Source organism: Thrips palmi, unplaced genomic scaffold, assembly GCF_012932325.1.
Source record: "Thrips palmi isolate BJ-2018 unplaced genomic scaffold, TpBJ-2018v1 HiC_scaffold_4, whole genome shotgun sequence".
Classification (NCBI taxonomy): domain Eukaryota; kingdom Metazoa; phylum Arthropoda; class Insecta; order Thysanoptera; family Thripidae; genus Thrips; species Thrips palmi.
In genome coordinates this window covers 8,355,257-8,373,387 of record NW_023144631.1, presented here as the reverse complement: position 1 = coordinate 8,373,387, position 18,131 = coordinate 8,355,257, and the positions used below count along the sequence as shown (strand labels likewise).

At 59.3% G+C, this 18,131-nt stretch overlaps 1 protein-coding gene across 13 annotated transcripts in view; it reads left to right on the top strand.

Annotated features, from left to right (window-relative positions):
- LOC117649251 (poly(rC)-binding protein 3) overlaps positions 1-18,131 on the top strand; it is a 90,965-nt gene that overhangs the window by 61,547 nt on the left and 11,287 nt on the right. For 10 of the 13 annotated variants that reach the window (XM_034391831.1, XM_034391833.1, XM_034391828.1 and 7 more), the window contains 7 exons: positions 11,885-11,941; positions 12,027-12,143; positions 12,246-12,515; positions 12,619-12,924; positions 17,251-17,344; positions 17,441-17,636; positions 17,718-17,846. In XM_034391831.1, the coding sequence (XP_034247722.1) occupies positions 11,885-11,941; positions 12,027-12,143; positions 12,246-12,515; positions 12,619-12,924; positions 17,251-17,344; positions 17,441-17,636; positions 17,718-17,846 (1,169 nt within the window). The remainder of the gene's footprint in view (positions 1-11,884; positions 11,942-12,026; positions 12,144-12,245; positions 12,516-12,618; positions 12,925-17,250; positions 17,345-17,440; positions 17,637-17,717; positions 17,847-18,131) is intronic. The other 3 variants (XM_034391839.1, XM_034391836.1, XM_034391837.1) reach the window with 2 other exon arrangements.

Genomic DNA, 18,131 nt, shown 5'->3' with positions numbered 1-18,131 from the left:
GCTGCCAGATTTAAAGGGAGAGCAAGGGGTGGCCCGTGGGGGGTGGCTGCCAGGCTGGCTGGCTGGCTGGATGAAGGAGTCGGAATTGAGATTTACAGCGTCCCGTCCTCTATGATGTACCTCGGCCTGTTTCGGACGGTGCGGCGAGGGGCGGCGAGGGGCGCGCGGCCCCCCGCTGGAGAGGGGAGATAAGCCTTCTTCGACTGGGGAATGGAATAGGACGGGAATGGGGTGCGCTCTCTCCCTGTCCCTCTGCCTCTCTCCCTCTCTCTCTCGCACATGTCCTTCCTCTCTCTCCTTCCTCGCCGTCCTTCGCCCGCTCCTTCGCCACAATCCCGGGGAAGTCCCTCCCCATTGTGGGGTAATGGCATCACCAATACGTTCCTGGCGACTCAGTGTTCTGCTGTCCCGGACTGGAACCGACAACTCGCCCAGCCCCAATCGCGGTTTATCTTCTTTTCTCTATTTTCGTTTCATTTTTTTTTTTGTATTTATTGCGGTCAACAAGAGCGGTGGCGACGACGACGGCGTGATCCCCGAGGACGGGCCGAGTGCCGCGCCGCCGCGCCGGCCCCTCTCCCGAGGCGGAGGTGCTCGGATCGTGCGCGGGGCGATGTCGGGGCGATATGCTTGTTTTTGGAGGAGCCAGATAAAAAGCAGAGTGGGGTGGGTGGGGGCGAACCCCGCGCTCCCCGCCTCTCTCTAACCCCTCGGCGGCCTTTCATCGGCAACAGCAGCGGCAGCAGCGAATTTATCGGACCGGTGGACTTCTTTTCATGTAGATCCTTCCCACTCCTCCAGCAGCCCCTTATTTTCGGCCTCTCTCTCTCCCTCGTGGCGTGGCGCCCTAGCCTCGCAGCCACTCGGCCCGGCCGACGCCATATCTCCATCAGTCAGTCCACCCCTTGGAGTCCCTGCAGGACCCCCTGCAGGACCCCCTCCCTTCCAGTGGAGCGTGCCTCGAGCGCCGGATGTAATTCCCGCAGTACCTGTAAACCTGGGCGTGCCGCCCCGCGCCCTCTGGGCCTCAGCCTGGCGACGGGTACTGCGGTGCGGCGGTACTGCGGTCCGATAGGTTACAGCCCGGGGCAGGCATTACCGCCCCGATGACCGTCGGCCTGGCCGCCAGCCCCGCCAGCCCCGCCAGCCCATTGGCTGATTGGTTCACCTGCGCCCCGGCGGCCCCGGCTGTCTCGGATTGTGTAGCGCTGGCTCCCTTGTCGTCGTCGCCCTGGTGGCCCTGGTGGCCCTGCTGCCCCGGTAGCCTTGTTGCCGGAGCCTCGCGCGTGACGTCACGCCGGCGGTGTTACGTGGTTGGTGCACGAGGCCGTCGAGGCCCTGCTGCCTCCCGCCGTCTGATGATTGCTGTCCTGTGTGCGCCGAGGGGGGCCCCGGTCGCAGCGTCGCAGCCACGGCCAGTCCGGTCGCAGAAGTCAGGCCGGAAGGGCGTGCGGCGGGGCAGGGCGGGGCGGGGCGGGGCGCGGCGGGGTAAGCCGACCCTCCCCCTCCCTTCCTTCCGCGGAATGACATTATGGATTTGGGTCGTCCCAGCGTGAAATCTGCGCCGGCTGAGCTGGGCAAGGCAGGCGAAGGCAGGCAAGGGCAGGCGAGCCGCGGACTCGGCCGTGCCGTCCGGCCGCCGGGGCGACGCGGCCACACCCACCTCACCTCCGCCAAGAAGGCCCTGCAGTAGGGGTTCTCTTTTTCGCCGAGTCGCTTTTTTCTTTTTTCACGCGAGAGGGCGTTCTCGTGGTAATTGGGGCAGCTCTTTGAGCCCCCGCACCGCCCCGCACCCTGTGCCCTTGTCCTTGTCCGAGGCCCTGACGGGGCCTGACGGGGTGCCGGACGGGGTGCCGGCCTGCCTGGCCCTGCCCGGCCCTGCCCGGCCGGGCGAGCGGAGCATTAATCGCCGCCGTGTTTGCGGGTTCATTGATATTGGGGCCGGAATGCTCGGCTGGACGTCCGAATGCGGGCGGGCGGAGACAGCGTGTTGCTGGCAGGCAGGACGAGGGTGGACGGTCCTAGACCGGGACCCCTTGCCGTCAGCCGACCGGCTTCCCGGAGTCAGGCCGCGCTGGTGGGGGCTGTGTCTTTAGCGCGGATGCTGGGCCCGGTCCCTGGGCCGCCGGATACGGGCGCGGCCGGCTATAGAATGATAGAATCCGGTCGCGGTGGACGGCGGATTATAGGCGGATAGAATCCCTTAGCGCCGCGCCGCCGGCTCGGAGGATAGACGAGTGTGACCCGTGCGATGGCGACTCCCTTCGATCAGGCGATCCAGGATGGACCAGGATGGACGCGCTGTGGTGCCGTGCTGCCCGCGCCGCGCTGTGTGCTGTGTACAGTCGCCCACAATAAGGACCCTCGCCGCATCGCCAACAGCCAATCAAGGGTCGCCGCCTTGCTTCCGCTGCGGCCTGCCTGCCTGGCTGCCTGCCTGGCTGTCCCGCTGCGTTGGGCCGCGCCAAGGACGTCCAGCACGAGAAGCACGCCACCAAGCTGGACGCCGAGTAATCAATACCGAAAAGCCAGAAGGGCGATTCATCAATTTTTCACCTCTAGTTTTTCTGCGCAAATCGCTCACTTTGGGCTGCGGCGGTACACTGGTACAGAATGTACTGCGCAGCGCGGCGCGCGGAGGGTCCAAATGTGCAGCCCGCCACCACTCCCCGCCTTCACCGGTGCGCACTGCTCAAAGTCGGCCACGAAGGAGGATGAATTTGGTTGGGGGAGGGGGTCAATAGTCTGAGGCTGCGGATCAGGCGAGCCTGTAATCGAGATGTAAGCTCCTTACTGCTCATGTTCTAGATGTGGGTTGCCTTGGCGGGGCGGGGCGGGGCGGGGCGTCCCATCCTCCCCGCGGGCCGCCTCGCCCCGCCTCGCCCCGCCCCGCCCCGCCCCGTGCGCATAATGTAGGGGTTATCGTTGCGTGCTTCCGCCAGGGCCGCCCTGCCGCCCTAAAGGGATGAAGGCGTCGGTCTCCCTGCCCCGCGTCCCACCGCGTCCCGCCGCGTCCCTCAGCGAATCAAGGCGGAGTCTTGGGCCGAGCGCGGTGCGCGGTGCGCGGGGCCGATGGACTTGGCAGCGGGTCGGCCAGGTCCGGTCCAGGCCAGGTCCGGTCCAGGCCAGGTCCGCCTCTACGCGCGCTGAAAGGGCTCGGGGATTAACTCCAGTCAGTGAGACCCGCCGCCCCGCCGTGCCGCCCCTCGCTGCTGACGCGGTCTGGAGCGGCAGGACGCAGGCGTTGACCCGTCCCGTCAAGTCCAGGGCGGCCCTGTGGCCCCGTGGCCCGCCCGGGGCCGCAGTCATGTGCACGCGTGATGGAGAGGGCCTGGCTCTGCCGTCGAAATAATGCCGGCGGAATGCACCCCGCCGGGACGCGAACCCGCAACCCCCACGCCCGCAGGGTGCTTGGAGGGCAGTCCGGAAATCAATGCTGCTGTGGCTGCTTCGGCTGCTTCGGCCAGGTAGGCGCGGTTCCCCGCCCCGCTTTTGTGGCGCCCCGCGCCGGTGTTGAGCGAGGCCGTTGCCGCGTTGCCGCGGAGGCGAACAAGGCTGAGGAATGGCCAATCCCGGCGTGAGTGATGATCGCGGTGCTCGAGAAGCAGTTCCGGTTCGGCCCGGCTGTTTCCCGATATTTTCGCGCGCTGTCCGCCGAGGCCGCGCCGCCGAGGCTGGCAGCTCCGTGACGGCCCCATTGCGGCCCGTGACACTGCGCCGCGCCGCGAACCCTTCGGGCCGCTGATTGGATGCTCACCGCCACAGTGAACCGTGTGTGCTTAACGGCCGGCTCGGCTCGGCCCCGTGCCCCTGCCCCGGTGTGGCTCGGCTCGGCTCGTCACTCCTCCCGCCGCGGTGTCGCCACGCCGTGCCGTCGCGCTCCACTACGTATGACTATGGCGTCATCCTTTACGCCCGCTGCACGTGGCGCCAGCGGCGTGCGCGTGCCGGGTTCGAGTACCACCAGCGCGCTTCAATTTTTTTTTCCGCCCAACGTGTTGTCACCCGGAGCAGCTGCAGCAGCTGCAGCCTGCAGCTCGACAAGCGAGGCGTGCGCGTGGTGGCTGCAGCGCGGCAGCACCCCCAGGCTGCCCCAGGCTGCCCCAGGCCCAGAGCCAGGTCGGCCTTGGTCCCACGCCGGCAGAGTGGCCGCCAGCCTGCTTGCCAGCCTGCCAGCCTTTGCAGCGATGATGCGTTTCATTGCCGGCACGACACGGCACCGCCTGGCGGCATGGCGGCACTGGCAAGCAGCGCACAGCACACAGCGCGCGTAATCGTAAAAATTTGATGCGAGCATGTCACACGGACACGTCACACGGACATGTCACACGGACGTCCAGTGCGCGTGTGTGCGTGTTTGTGTTTGCCTCTGGCGTGTCGAGGGCCCCGGCGTGTGTGCGTGTGCGTGTGTGGCTCGGTGTGCAGTGTGCAGTGCAGGCTGCAGAGCGTGCGTGTCCCCGCCGCGCACGCCGCGCTGCCATGCTCCCCGCCACTTGCCGGCTCACTTGGTCGCCCCGTCTCTCTCGCACTCGCGGCGCGTCCCGCTGCGTCCCGCCGGGGAGTGAGAGAGACGGAAATCAGCCTGCTGGCTGGCCGGGCTTGCCGGGCTGGCCTGTCCCGCTAATTCATGCAAATAAAACAGAAAGCCATCCCGCGCTGGCGCGCTGGCGGCGGCGGCGGCGAGCCCTACTTGAATTTGTCCCGTGCCGTCGTCCCATCTCATGCCTTAATTTCCACCTCCCTGATGGTTTAGGCGACCCGCCGTGGCACCGCCTGCCCCGCCGCGCCACTGCGCCATGCGCTGGGCCTGGCCTGGGCCTGGCCCTGCTTGATGAGCTCCCGCTCCGCTCGCCCGCAGACTCGCCGACTCGCCCGCAGAGCCAACTTTGGAATCGACCTGAGTCGGCCGCAGCGCCGCAGCAGCGCACACTGCATTCTCAAAGAATGACCCTGCCCCCTCCACACACTCACTCACACACACTCACTCTCCACATACGTCCAGCCTTTGCACGAGGTCGCCAGGTGCGCCCCGCCGGCCCCGCCCTGCCACCACACCACGTGATGAGCTCCCGCCCTTTGCTTTCGCTTGCCCCCTTCCCTCCCCCCTTCCCCCTGAAGCTCTGCTCGCTACAGCGCCTCTCACTCCGCCCCCCATGCATAATGAAAAGCAAGCCCTTAGTAGGACGCCCCGCCCCTCCTGTCTGTGCATCGCGGGGCGTCGCGGGGCGTCGCGGGGCGTCGCGGGGAGGGAAGCCCAGGGAAGGGACAGGGCCCCGCCGTCCGTCGTCCGTCCCGCAGCCAGCGCCCCAGCGCCGCCCCAGCGTTCCCACAGTTGGGCCACGAGTTTAGTTTGGCAAGTGCTAGAATGAGGGGGAGGCGGCCGGCGTGGCGGTCGGCGTGGTGGCCGAGGCCGCGGCCCTCTACAAGTCATTCCAAGTTGTCGTCGTGGTGCTCGAGGCTCGAGCGGCGCTCGGCCAGGGGCGAGGCGCTGGACGTCCGGGGCTGGCGGGGCTGGCGGGGCTGCGGCGGGCGTGTCGCTGAGACAATGCCGCGCCCTGCGTGGCGTGGTGAGGCGGGGCGGGGCGGGGCGGGGTGCGCCCTATCTCTCCCTGCTTTTAGTGCCCCACGGCCCACTGATTGAGACACTCTATCCGCGAGCATCAAAGGGGCGAGGCGAGGCGGCGGGCGTCCTTCGGCCAATCAAGATTCCCCGACAACGAGAGAACGAGCCCCGGCTCGGCTCGGCGCCGCCCGCCCCCGCCTAATGGATCGGCTCGGTCGCGGTGCGCTCGGCTCGGCTCGGCTCGGTTCGGCGCGCGGTTTTGCGGGCCGCCACTCTTATGAGGTGCTGCATCGCTGGAGGCTTCTGGAGGGGCAGGGCCTCACAAGGGAGTAGCGATCTCCGGGCGCGGGGAGGGAGGGGAGGGGCAGCGGAGGCAGCCAGCCCGCAGCCGCCAGCGATTCGCGGCCCGGCAAGGCCTCAAGGAGCCCCAAATTCGAAAGAATAGACGAAGCCTTTGAAGTTGCAGAATGAAATGGCGGGAAAAGTTGCTCTCCTTCCCCCAGCTGGGGCTGCGCCGCGCTGCGTCCGCGTCGTCGAGCCGTCGTGGCGTGGCGGGGGTTCCCGCCGGCCTTGCCCGGCCTTGCCAGTGGAGTGGCGGCCGTGGCGGCGCTTCGGAAGCGGCCCCGCCAGCTCCAAAGCGCCGGTCCCGGTCCGACTCGGTCGAGTCGAGTCGAGAAGGGTTTGCTTTGCGAATCGAGTCTGGGCGAGTGGCGGGGCGTGGTGTGGGGGCGGCCGGAACCCCCGTCCCCCCCCCCTTCCCCTCTTGATTCATCGTCGTCTGCGTTATTCGCTGCCGTCGTTGCGTTTCGCTATTGCGGAAAGGAACGAGTCGTCCGCCCCGCCTCGCCCCGCCCCGCCTCGCCCCGCCCGCTCGCCAGGTCGGCTGAGTATCGATGGTGCCCCTCAGGGGGGAACAGGCGGGCTTGCTGCCCAGGGCGTGCGCACTTAACATTTATTGAGATTTTGCCTTTGGGTGAGCATATCTCGCGAACGACAAGAGAGGAGAAAGTTGTGCGTAGGTTAACTTCAAATTTAAATTTTGAATTTTAAAATTTATGTTTAGAATTACAATGTTATCTCAAGCCGTTTACGAAACATAAGTCCTTAAACCTCAAAAAATACCAAGTTTTTGCCTACGTTGTGCTGCTGCCATTGCCGGCGGCGGAACCGAACGGACAGAAAGAGTGCCCAAATGGCCGTGCCTCCGTGGCCGTCCGGTCGGTGCGCCCTGCCGTCGCTGCGCCCGCTACACTTCCACGACTTCACCCCCGCCCCTTCCCCTTCCCTTCCCCCTGCCGTGGCCAGGCGCCGCGTCCCCGTGCTGGCCGTGCTGGCTGTGCCGGTTGTGCTGGCTCAGGGTCTTCCTCTGCACTGCTGGCAAATCTCGTTAGCAGCCGTGTTTCGCCCGCCCGCCCGCCCGCCGCCGCGCGCACCCACACGGTAAAGAAAATAATAATTTAATAAAATAATAGGGATTCTAACGAAGTTAGGGCGTGCGACTTTGTGAAAAGCGAGGGGCTGTTCGCATAGTGGGACGTCGTGCTGGTGGTGGCCGTGCCGCCGTGCCGCCGCCGCGGGGAAGTGTGCGCGGCGCGCGGTTTGGCGGCGTGCTCGGGCGTGCTCTTGAAACCCAATGAAGCAATTAGGCTTCGTTTTGAGCACGCATCCCCGCCGCGTCCCCCACGCCGCGCCGTCTTGCAGGCCCTGCAGACCTAGGCCTTGCTCGTCCGCGGCGCCGCGGCGCTGCGACGCCAAATAATGGGCTGTTACAGTGCGCTGGCTTCGGCACTTCGTCTCGCAGTCACACAGCAGCCTCTGCAGCCGCCAGGCAGCCGCCTCGCCCGGCTTCGAGTCTTCGTCGTCGGCCGGCCTGCAGACTGATTCCGAGAGTCGTTTTCCTCGCTCTGTCTCTCTCGCTCTCATGGGGCGTCCCTTATAGGCGAGAGAGAGACAGCGACTAAAACGACTCCCACTCAGTCTGCTGCTACCCGCGCGCCGCCGGGGAGGTAGGCACGGCGCGGGCGCGCGTGTCCAGAGGGTGATCCCGTTATTTTTTTGCCCGGCTTCTCTTTAAAAACCCCGGAAAGGTGGAAGTTTGGAAAGGAACTTGGTTGTGGGGGGGGGGCTCCCCTGCTGCCCCCAAAGGGGGAGGAAAATAAAAGTGGATTGAACCGCGCGCTCTCCCCCCCCCCCTCCCCTCTCTCTGTCTGTCCCCTCGGTCCCCGTCGCCTCCGCCGCCCTCTTCGCTTCCGCTTTTCCCCTCTCTTTCTGCTCTCTTAAGCCCAGAATTCGTGACGGTAGTAATTATGCGTGGAGCGGCGCCGGGGTGCGGCGTCGACGCGCAGCGCGCAGCGGGCTGCCAGGGTTACCTGTTCCTGTTCTGTTCCCCCCGGGGTGGGAATAAGCTGCTAGCAGGCAGCGCTAGGGAGGCCGCCAGGGCCGCCAGGGCCGCCAGGCTGAGGCGTCCTTTTAATTCTTGCCGATTCTTGCCCAGTCGCCCTCCCGACGACCCCAGGCCTCTCCCACTTCTTCTCCTCCACCTCGCCCTTCGCAATTTCCCCCTTGTCCCTTCCACACACACGCACACACACACTCACAACCTCTCTCTCTCGCTCACTCTCTCACACACACAGCCATTCCTTTTATGCTGCGTGCTCGCGCCTTTTGTGCCCTTGGAGCGGGCCGCCCTGCGCGCCCCTGCGGTGCCGGGCATGCTGGGGCTCTCCAGGACCTCCAGGGCGCACCAGGCATGCGAGGGCCGCGCGGTGCGGCAGTGCGGCGCGCACACCTCCGGGACCTGGCACCCGAATTTCCCGCGGTGTTCCCCTCTCTCCGAAATGAAGACTTTAGGGTCCGCCGCGCGGGGCGTGGCGGGGGCGCTCGCTGTGGATGAAAGATCTTCGTGGCTGATGACGCCCTCGGCGGTCGTCGCCGAGACCCACGCGGGCACCTGACTGCGTCGCCACCGCCAGGCCACGCCGCGGCCCGCACGCCGGTTCGCGGCTGACGTCAGCGTCGGGGAAGGGGGCCTGCCGGGGCTTGGGGACGCGCTGGTTGTCGATCCCGGAGGTGCGTGACGACGGGCCGGGCCGGTCGACACTTGATGCCCGTTCTGGACGGCCAATTGGCGGCAACGCGACGCGCCGCGCTGGCCGTGCTGGCCGTGCCCCAGTTGAGGCTGCCGGTGCGTGGCTGCGCGCCACGCCACGCCACTGTGCGGTGCGACCCGCTGCCCGAGGCGCCGCGGCAGACCGGCAGACTCGCAGGCCGAGGCCTTTTGCGGCGCTGGCTCCTCAGCAGAGCGATTCCGAACTGCGTCGCATTCGGCTCTCTGTCTCTGTCGCACTCGCGGGGCGCTCCCTTTGCGCGCGAGAGAGACGACGAGAGAGCGACGAAACGCTGGCGCGGCCGGCCAGTCGATGCGACGCCTTATTGGGACGGCGGCGGCCCTGATGGCACTGCAGTGGAGTGGGGCCGTGGCAGGCCGCGGGCCGCGGAGCTGCGGAGCGGCGGAGCCATTACCCGCCTTGGGCCGCAAGGGGCGTGGCCGCGTGGCCGGCCGGCCCCAGACTGGACTCGCTCTCGCTCCGGCACTCCTCGATGACGGGGCAGGTGCGGAATGCCGCGTGCAGCCTGCAGCCTGCACTGCAAGACCGCGCGGCCGTCCCGCAGTGCAGTGCCGCCGTGCCGCCGTGGACGCGGGGCATTGGCGGGGGCATTGGCCGCCGGGTCAGTTATGCCAGTCAGTCGGCCTAGCTCTAGGCCTGGCAGGCTGGCTAGGCTGCGCCGAGCTGCGCGCCGAGCTGCGCGCTGACCGGGTCAGGTCCGCATTGGCAGCATCGCCGGCCGTCGCCGTCGTCCGTTGCACCGCGCGGCGCATCGCGGCGCATCGCGCATCGCGGCGCAGCCACTCTCAAAAACAGTGTGCCAAAGAGCAGGCAGTAGTGCATGCAAAAGAGGCGGCGGGCCTCTGAGAGGGCCGCCGAGCTCCCAGTGGACTGCAAACAGTGTTGCCCTCGCTCCAGACTCTTTGGCGGCGCTGGGAGAGCCCCGCCGCCCCGGTAACTGCCTGACCCCGCCTGCCGGCCCTGCCCGCCCTGTGGGCAGGAGAAGTTGGAAGATGATGAAGAACAAACAGACCACTAACGGCCTACCGCCTGCTGCGACCGCCAGTCGCCGCCCGCCCCGCCCCGCCCCGCCCCGCCCCGCCCCGCCCCGCCCCGCCACGATGCGCCCTGCCCCGGGCTACGGGCCGCGCGGCCGCGTCACACGGACTGGTCGCACTCGTCGTTACTCGATACGCGCCTGACCGCCGCAGTGCCGCGCAGTGCCGCAGCCGCAAGGCCCTTGCCTCGGGGCCCTGCCCTGGGCTCTCTGCGCGGTGGTGGGGCGGGGCGCGCCGGCGGCGGCCTCCTCTCTTTTTGTCTCGCGAACGAGATCGTCGCGCCGTGCCGCGCCGCGCCGCGACTGCCCTGGGCCCAATTCCTAGAGGACCTATTGGGAGTGACATTTGGAAGCGCCAGCGGGCTGTGCGGTGTGCGAGGCCGCGGCCTGGCCGCGTCGGTCGAGGAAGTGCACTGGCGCGGGCCGCTGGGCTGCTGGCTCGACTTGGCGCGACAGAGACTGAAATACCCGGCCGGCGCGCACAATGGCCTGGCCTGGGCCTGGCGCTCGCACTCAGTCACTCAGTTGACTGAGTTAGTCGCGGCCCGATTACATTCTGCGACGACGCGGCGACGCGGCCCGTGTTGTCTCTGGGGCGACGTGCTGATGCTGCTGGCTAAGAAGGTCCCTCTCTAGGCGGAGCAGACGGAGAAGACCAGCCAAAGGCGGACTGCTGCCTCTGCCGCCCCCGCGGCCGACGCGCTGCCCGGCCGCCTCCCTGCTGTACTCGATTGTGGCCGTCGGCCGGGCGCCAGGCGCTCTTTCGCGACCCAGTGGCAACGCAGCACTCACTGTACCCAACTCACTGCCCTGACTGTACTGGTGCAGCGGGCCGTCGCACGTCGCGCGCCGCCCTCCGGATTGAGAGGCCGTTGCGGGGCGTGGCGCCAGTGGCTTGACACCAGTGGCGTGGCGTGCGTGCAAAATCAGCTCGCTTACCTGTGCGCGCACTGTCAGATAAATTACCGCGGCGAAACTCGCGCCAGTCCGCCAGTCCCTTTTGTTGGTCGTCGTCGTCCTGGTGGTCGCGGCGACGTCTGGGAACAGGTGCTCGACGGCCGCGAGATGGGGCGGGGCGGGGGGTCGGCGCGGCGGCCGGGCAGGCGAGGCGGTCACCCCAAGTGCATGCTGTTGTTTGTCGCGGTGTTTATTGCCACGCCGCGGACACGATGCCCGCCGTTTGGTTCGCGGGGTGAACGCGCGAATAGCCGCCACGCCCCCTTCCCTTTCCTTCCTCGCGGTGGCGGGGTCGAGCGGGTCGCTAGGACGTCGCGGACGCCCCGCCCCGCCCCGCCACGGCGCACCGCGGGCCCGGCGCGCACTCGATGTGATTGCCGCGCGTCCCTTCGGCGCCACGGCGCGTCACGGCACGTCACGGCGCGACACGGCAGGGCGTGGCGGTGCGGCGCGGCGCACGCAGTCTTGCCCCGGCCTAAATATAGTGCGCCCAGCAGCCCCCTCGACGAGTGTCCTGCGACATTGTTTAGGGGCGGCGCTGCGCTGCGCAGGACACCAGGCATTCTCCCTCGCGCGCCGTCCGCGCCGGCCGCGCCGGCCTCCTTGGCTGGATCCGCTTTTACCCGGGTCTTTAATTACTCCGCCCCACCCCACCCTGTACCGCCCCGCCCCGCCCCGTCGCACCCCGCCCAGGCCAAGCCCGGCCGGCGCCCGGCCCCGCCTGACTCTAGGCAACTGAGGCACTGTGGCTGCGTTTGGACGCTGCGCGGCGGCGCGGCTCGAACAGGAAGTGGTCCCGGGGCTTTGAGGTGGATCAGGTGACCGCGGCGGTCTTGCGGCCCTCTTGCGGGCCTGGCTGGGAATGGTCGCACCTGGTTGGGGAGCCTGAGCCTGGCGCTCTGCCGGGCTGCCTGCCGGGCTGCCTGCCGGGCTGCCTGCCTGGCTGCCTACCTTGCTGCCTGCCGGGCTGCCTACCTTGCTGCCTGCCTGGCTGCGGGGAGGGGAAAGGGGGAAGCTGCGAGGCAGCTAAGGGAAAACTCGCACCCGCGGACTCGCGCGTCCCAAGGGACTCCTTCCATGCTACCTCTACCAGGTGGATGTTTGAAGGCATTTGCCAACAGCGATAAAGAGTTTCTAAGTCGTCAACCTGGACAAACATTGCTCTGTCTCTAAAAGTGCGTCCCTCTCTGGTTGTTGCAGGAAGTGGGCAGCATCATCGGCAAGAAAGGTGAAATCGTGAAACGCTTTCGAGAGGAGGTGAGTGCACTGCTGGCGCCGGCTGGCGCCACGCGGCCGAGGCTGCCGAGCCGTGGCGAGACTGTTTGCCTGTTTTCTGTTGCAGTCGGGCGCCAAGATCAACATCTCCGATGGGTCGTGTCCCGAACGCATCGTGACCGTGACGGGCGCCACCAAGGCCATCTTCAAGGCCTTCACCCTCATCAGCAAGAAGATGGAGGAGGTGAGGCATGGCCGGGCATGACGCACCCCGTAGTTGGGGGCCTGCGTCCGGGTCGCGGTCGTCGCGGTGCTGATGTGTGACGGGCTGGTCGCGCTGTTGCAGTTCCACGAGATGCAGGGCACCAACGGCAACGCCAACGCGGCCGTGCCCCGCGCGCCCATCACGCTGCGGCTCATCGTGCCCGCCTCGCAGTGCGGCTCGCTCATCGGCAAGGGCGGCTCCAAGATCAAGGAGATCCGCGAGGTGACGGGCGCCTCCATCCAGGTGGCCTCGGACATGCTGCCCAACTCGACCGAGCGCGCCGTCACCATCACCGGCACGGGCGACGCCGTCACCCAGTGCATTTACCACATCTGCATGGTGATGCTAGAGGTAGGTGGCTAGCCGTCGCGACCAGTCTGGCGGCCTCGCGGCCCCGCGGCCCCGCGGCTCGAGTCCAACCCGTCCATTGTGCGTGTCGTCGTTCTTGTTGCAGTCCCCGCCCAAGGGCGCCACGATCCCCTACCGCCCCAAGCCTCAGGTGGCCGGGCCGGTCATCCTGGCCGGCGGTCAGGCCTACACCATCCAGGGTAACTATGCGGTCCCCACACACGGCGACGTAAGTAGCAGCAGCTTGTACCAACAACACCCGGCCGGGCCTCCCCTGGGTCTCTTCGCCCCCGCCCCCATACCCCCCCAATTGCTGGCCCCCCACCCCCACTCAGGGCTGATGGACCCTCTGCTGAAGAACGGACACTTGGCCGCTGCCCTTCCACCCGCCCATCTAGCAGCAGCGTGTGACGTAAGTGAAGACTGCCCCTGCCTTAAGTCGGTCCACCCACCTACCGCCCCGTTGCCATGTTCATGTTCATGTCCCTCGTGTTTCCCCTTTGGCCTTTGGCTGCCTTTGGCTCCCGGCCTCCGGTCTTTGCCACCCTGTAAACAGTATGACCCTGCAGTGCACTTTGACGTAATACCTGTAGTTGTTCTGTCCCGCCGCCCCTCCCTCTCCCCTTGCCTTTCGTCCTTGCACGAATTGCCGTGAGTTTTTCATTCATTCAGTTTTTATTTCTTTATTCTGTTTTTTTTTTTAAATTTGTTTAATTTAGACCTCAGTCTGACTTGTGAAGGCCTTTGCCATCATCATTAAAACATTTAAGTTGTGGAATGCAAATTGTTTTAATTCTAATTTTCACTAACAAAATGAGAAAAGGAAAATATAGTGGACGTTTGGTCCCCCATTTGACTGCCTCATGGCAATTTTGGTCAAGGGTTTTTTTGTAGAATCCAGAATGCTCAATCATCATTACCCACTCTGCTTTGTAGTCCTCATAGATTGCATTTGGTTTTCTAAAACTATTCATACATGCGGATCCTTGTGTACCACAACCTCATTTTCACTTGTTTAGTGGGAATCATTTGGACTTTGACATCTTTGCCTGCCATGCAACATTCAAACCTGGGTAGTAGTCCTGTGTGCATGCATTGGGCTGATTTGGAACACCTTGAAGGGATTTATTGGAAACAACGGAAAAAGTCAGTAATGTTCAAGCCAGAAACCTTGGAAGTAACATTGTTTTCTCAATTGATTATTGTCACTTCAAAAGGGCATCATGATACTTTGCTACGATATGTGCTGTATGCCTTTTGTCCATCATTTCATGCAAAATTGTTTGTGTCTGCTTGGGATAGGTTTCCAAAATAATTGTTTATCCCTTTTGAATTTGACCTCTAGCTTCATTTATTTTAATTCTCCTGTCAAGAGTATATGGAGTATCTAAGAGTTCCACTATCTAAGACTTCTTTATACAAAATGGAAGAAAGTCAGTAAATGGAATTGATATCAAATGCAGAAGGTGTTAAAAGTGTCACCAATCTATCATGGTTAAAATTAGATAATGGTAGTTGTAAGTATCTTGGACAAAACATTCTCTTAAAATTCTACTTTGTCCATCCACAGATCACAACAAAGAGTCAATTTATACATACTGCACATGTATGTAATATTTCTATTTCAAAAGGTGATCATCTCTGAAAAATAGGTTTTTAAGCTTAATTTGACTGTAACTTGTTTCCCCATCCCTTTCTGCAGAGTTCTGAGTTCTGCAGAGTTTTAATGGAATGGCAGGTTAAGATTAATTAATTGTAATATTTTGAAAGGAAAACTTACTATCATTCCACTGGATCAGTGTGTGGATTGAGCGTTGCTATTTAGTTGATCATTCACTAGAATTCAGCAGCTACAATAGCACTTGTAGCTTTTAGCTCTTATCACAATAATTACTTTTGCAATTGCTATTTGTCAGTTTATTATGGGTGGGCTGAGTTGCAAGTGTTAAAACTTATTATCAGACAGGCATCTTGTTAAGTGTGCTGTTTTAGTAGCAACACATTGCAGTCTATGGTTTTATAAATTGGAGTGTTTGCATTTTTCACACATTTAAAGTTCTTTTTCTGTTTTTTAACATGATCAGTGATATGGACAGTATGTTGTCTTTTTATAAGGCTTCCTATCCAACGTTTAATACTTGCAGTGCATTTTCACACACACACCGTAGAGCAGAAAGGAAAATTTTAAATGACTATCCTCAGAAGAAATTCACACTTTCTTAGTAGAGCATGCTTTCTGCTATTTCATCTTGAGTGTTCTGTGTGCATTAGTGTTTTAAAAAATGTATGTTCATTTCTGTATCTTCTTTTTTAATATGACTTATTTTATTTTATTAATCTGAGACTTTTTAATACCATTCTGATTTACTTATATTCATATCATAATTAACCAGCCACTGATGCAATATCAAATATTATTCAAAATTATTCTGCTTTCATACATCTTGCAAACAGCTTAATAATCTGGGACAGAACAAACCACAGTTTTAATATTATCCTCATGGCTTGGTGCCCGTTCATCCTGGAAGTACTGGCCTGGTGTTGTAAGTCAGCCCTCCAGTTGCGTTGAGATGTGCTGACTCATGCCACAAAGTCTTCCTGCCTACCTAACAAGCACCTTCCTGCAGACCTCACACCCCACCATGCTGTCCATCGCTCCTCTTAACCATGCCCGCCCCTGCCCTCCCTGCCCTCCCCTGTCCTCCCCTGCCCTCCCCTGCCGTCCCCTGTCTTCCCCTGCCGTCCCCTGCCGTCCCCAGCCCTCCCCTGCCCTCCCCTGCCCTCCCCTGCCCTCGCGCCCTACCAGCCCTACTCTGCCCTCCCCTACCATGCCACCATCTCCGTCCACATCCCTCTAGGAGTTTGAAATGATTGAGGAAACCCTCTGCATAATGTTTGCCTTTATTCCTTTTGCCATAGAAAGAATGCAGAAAAAAAAGATGACAATTTTGCATGATTGTTATGCTGATGCAGTGAGCCACTTCCTTTTAATGAAATGGGAGCTGTGTCTTCTCTTGGCCTCACCTGTCATATGGTAATGTTAATTACATCTGTCCGAATACAAGTCATCATTGTGAACATGTTGGCTTACTTTTATCTACTTAGTTAAAACTTAACATGCCATACAAAAGCATGTCAATTCCCCTGAGCTGTTAGGGGTGGAGGGCAAAAAGAGTTCCATTGGAGGCCAGCCGGGCTATTTCTAGATTTAAGATCATATTTGGAACATTGTGATAGTCCACTTGCTGTTCAGGTAACTTTTTCCCTTTTTCCTTTAAGGATTTTTTAAAATTTATGTTTTTAAAGATTTTTGTAAGAGTTTATGTTATAAGAACCTACAATATCCTGTGGACTTTTGCAACGTTGCCTATTTTATCCTAGTCCTAAGATCAATGGTATCAGTTCGAAATTGACTTGTTGCTTGCTCACAATTTTATCAAATAACTTTTGAATTTTTTAAAATTTTTCTATAAATGGTATGTTTAGATCATAAGTAGTAAATTAAGCTGAGGAAGCAACCTGCCAGTTACTGACTATGCCACCACAGTTTCCTCTCTCTCTCGCTCTCTCTCTCTCTTATCTGAAGATACCAAGCCATGATGTCTATCCTTGTTTTGTTTTACCCTGAGAATGGGTTTTGTGGTAAGTTGCACATTGAAGCACTGCTCTGGAGGCAGTTTTGGTTTCTCAGTAGAACAATCAGTCAAGGTGGCTGCTCAGTAAAATATATTTTTAATAAAGGAACGTGTGCATGTATGGAAAAAACCCATTTATTTTGTAGTTGTGGAAACCATATATGGCATCTTGCATTTGCTCTTTTGTACGTCTCCCCTATGCATTGGTTTGTATTTTACTTACTGTAAGGGATGCTCACTGCTCAATTGACACCCTTCTATTTCCCTGTATTTGTATGGACGTAGGTATTGCCACATGCATTTTGATTCATCAAATATATTAAATTTGTATATTTGATATTTTTTAAGGCATTGTGGCTGTGAAAATGTTAACCTGGCTGTACCTTCGAATATTCTATTTGCTAGATATTTACATTAAATCACAATTCACTAGTTTGAATAATCAACCGCATCACCTTTGGGTAATTGTTTGCTTAGGGTGCAAGAGTTTTTTTTTTTTCTTTTTTTTTGAGATGAAGTTTGTTTCTATTATTTTAAACTTATTCTTATTTCAAAATTTCTAGACTGTTCAGAAACAAAGATGAAAATGGTTGCAATTATGTGCTCTCATATAAAGTGTAGACATCATAATATTAGTTAAAAAGTGCCAATGCAACCAGTTTTGTTTTCCCCGGGTTCTGGATTAATTGAGACTTTTGACTTTTGACAGAATAGTAAGGTAGATTCAGATTGGTTTGCATTTAAATTCATTTGACTGACAATAGAATTTGGTGGCCTTGAGCTATTGATGTTCATGTTGCACTATGTGTGATAGTTATAGCTGTAGCTACTTATGGTGCAGTGGCTATTGGCAGACAACTATTTAACAGTAGTTGTTTTGATCAAACTTGCATCCAACAATCAGGGAGAAATCATTCTCATTTCTGTTTAAAGCTGTGGTATTAGTGGTGTGTTTAACTTTTTTCAAACTATTGGGTCAACTAATACATTGGCACGGAAAACTATGCGGCAGAAATCAGAAAATGAGGAAACTTTAGATGCACTGTGACTTAGGCTTTGTCTGTTTCAAACTCGATAATGTATCTTTTTTGCCTTGCCTACAGATGGGCAAAATGGGGAGCAGTCCTCTGGCCGGATTAGCGGCACTGGGGCTTGGCGGTCTGAACCCTGCTGCACCCGGAGGGATCAACCCTGCCGGTACGTTTGTTTAAGTCAATGCGCAGGATGTTTTACCGAAATATCCTTTTTTCAGTTACATATTTTATATTTTGATAATTGTTTCATCACTTTCAGCTGCTTTAGCAGCTTTAGCTGGCAGCCAGCTACGCACAAACCATCCTACACGACAGCAGGGAGGAGCCAACCCTCCTGCACAAGCAGGAAATGGAGCACCTCCTCAGACTGGGACACAGACACATGAAATGACTGTACCAAATGAACTCATCGGCTGCATTATAGGCAAAGGTGGCACAAAGATTGCCGAGATCAGGTGAGTTCCTATCTAAAGTTATGTGCCAATTTGATTCAATGTGCATGTTGCTAAGTCAAGATGATTATTGTAATTTTTTAGACAAATAAGTGGAGCGATGATCCGTATCAGTAACTGTGAAGAGCGAGAAGGAGGAGCAACAGACCGTACCATCACCATCACAGGAAACCCTGATGCTGTTGCTTTGGCCCAGTATCTCATAAATATGAGGTAAGTTCATTTTCTCATTGGAATTACTTATAACTCTTTGTTTGCTTGAAAGGCAAACGGGCAAGTGTAGGTCGGCAGAGAAAACTAACTTAAGTTTACATCTACCTTTTAAGTAGCTAGCAATGTTGAACAGGTGGAAAGTTGTTCTAGCAAAGATGTATTTGTAAACATTATTACCATACAGGTGTGGTGTGAGCGAACTTATCCTCTTTTGTCCTCTATGTTCTCTCTGCATTTTACTAAACTGTCCTTAGGCATGGATGACATCATGGCAGACTCCAATTT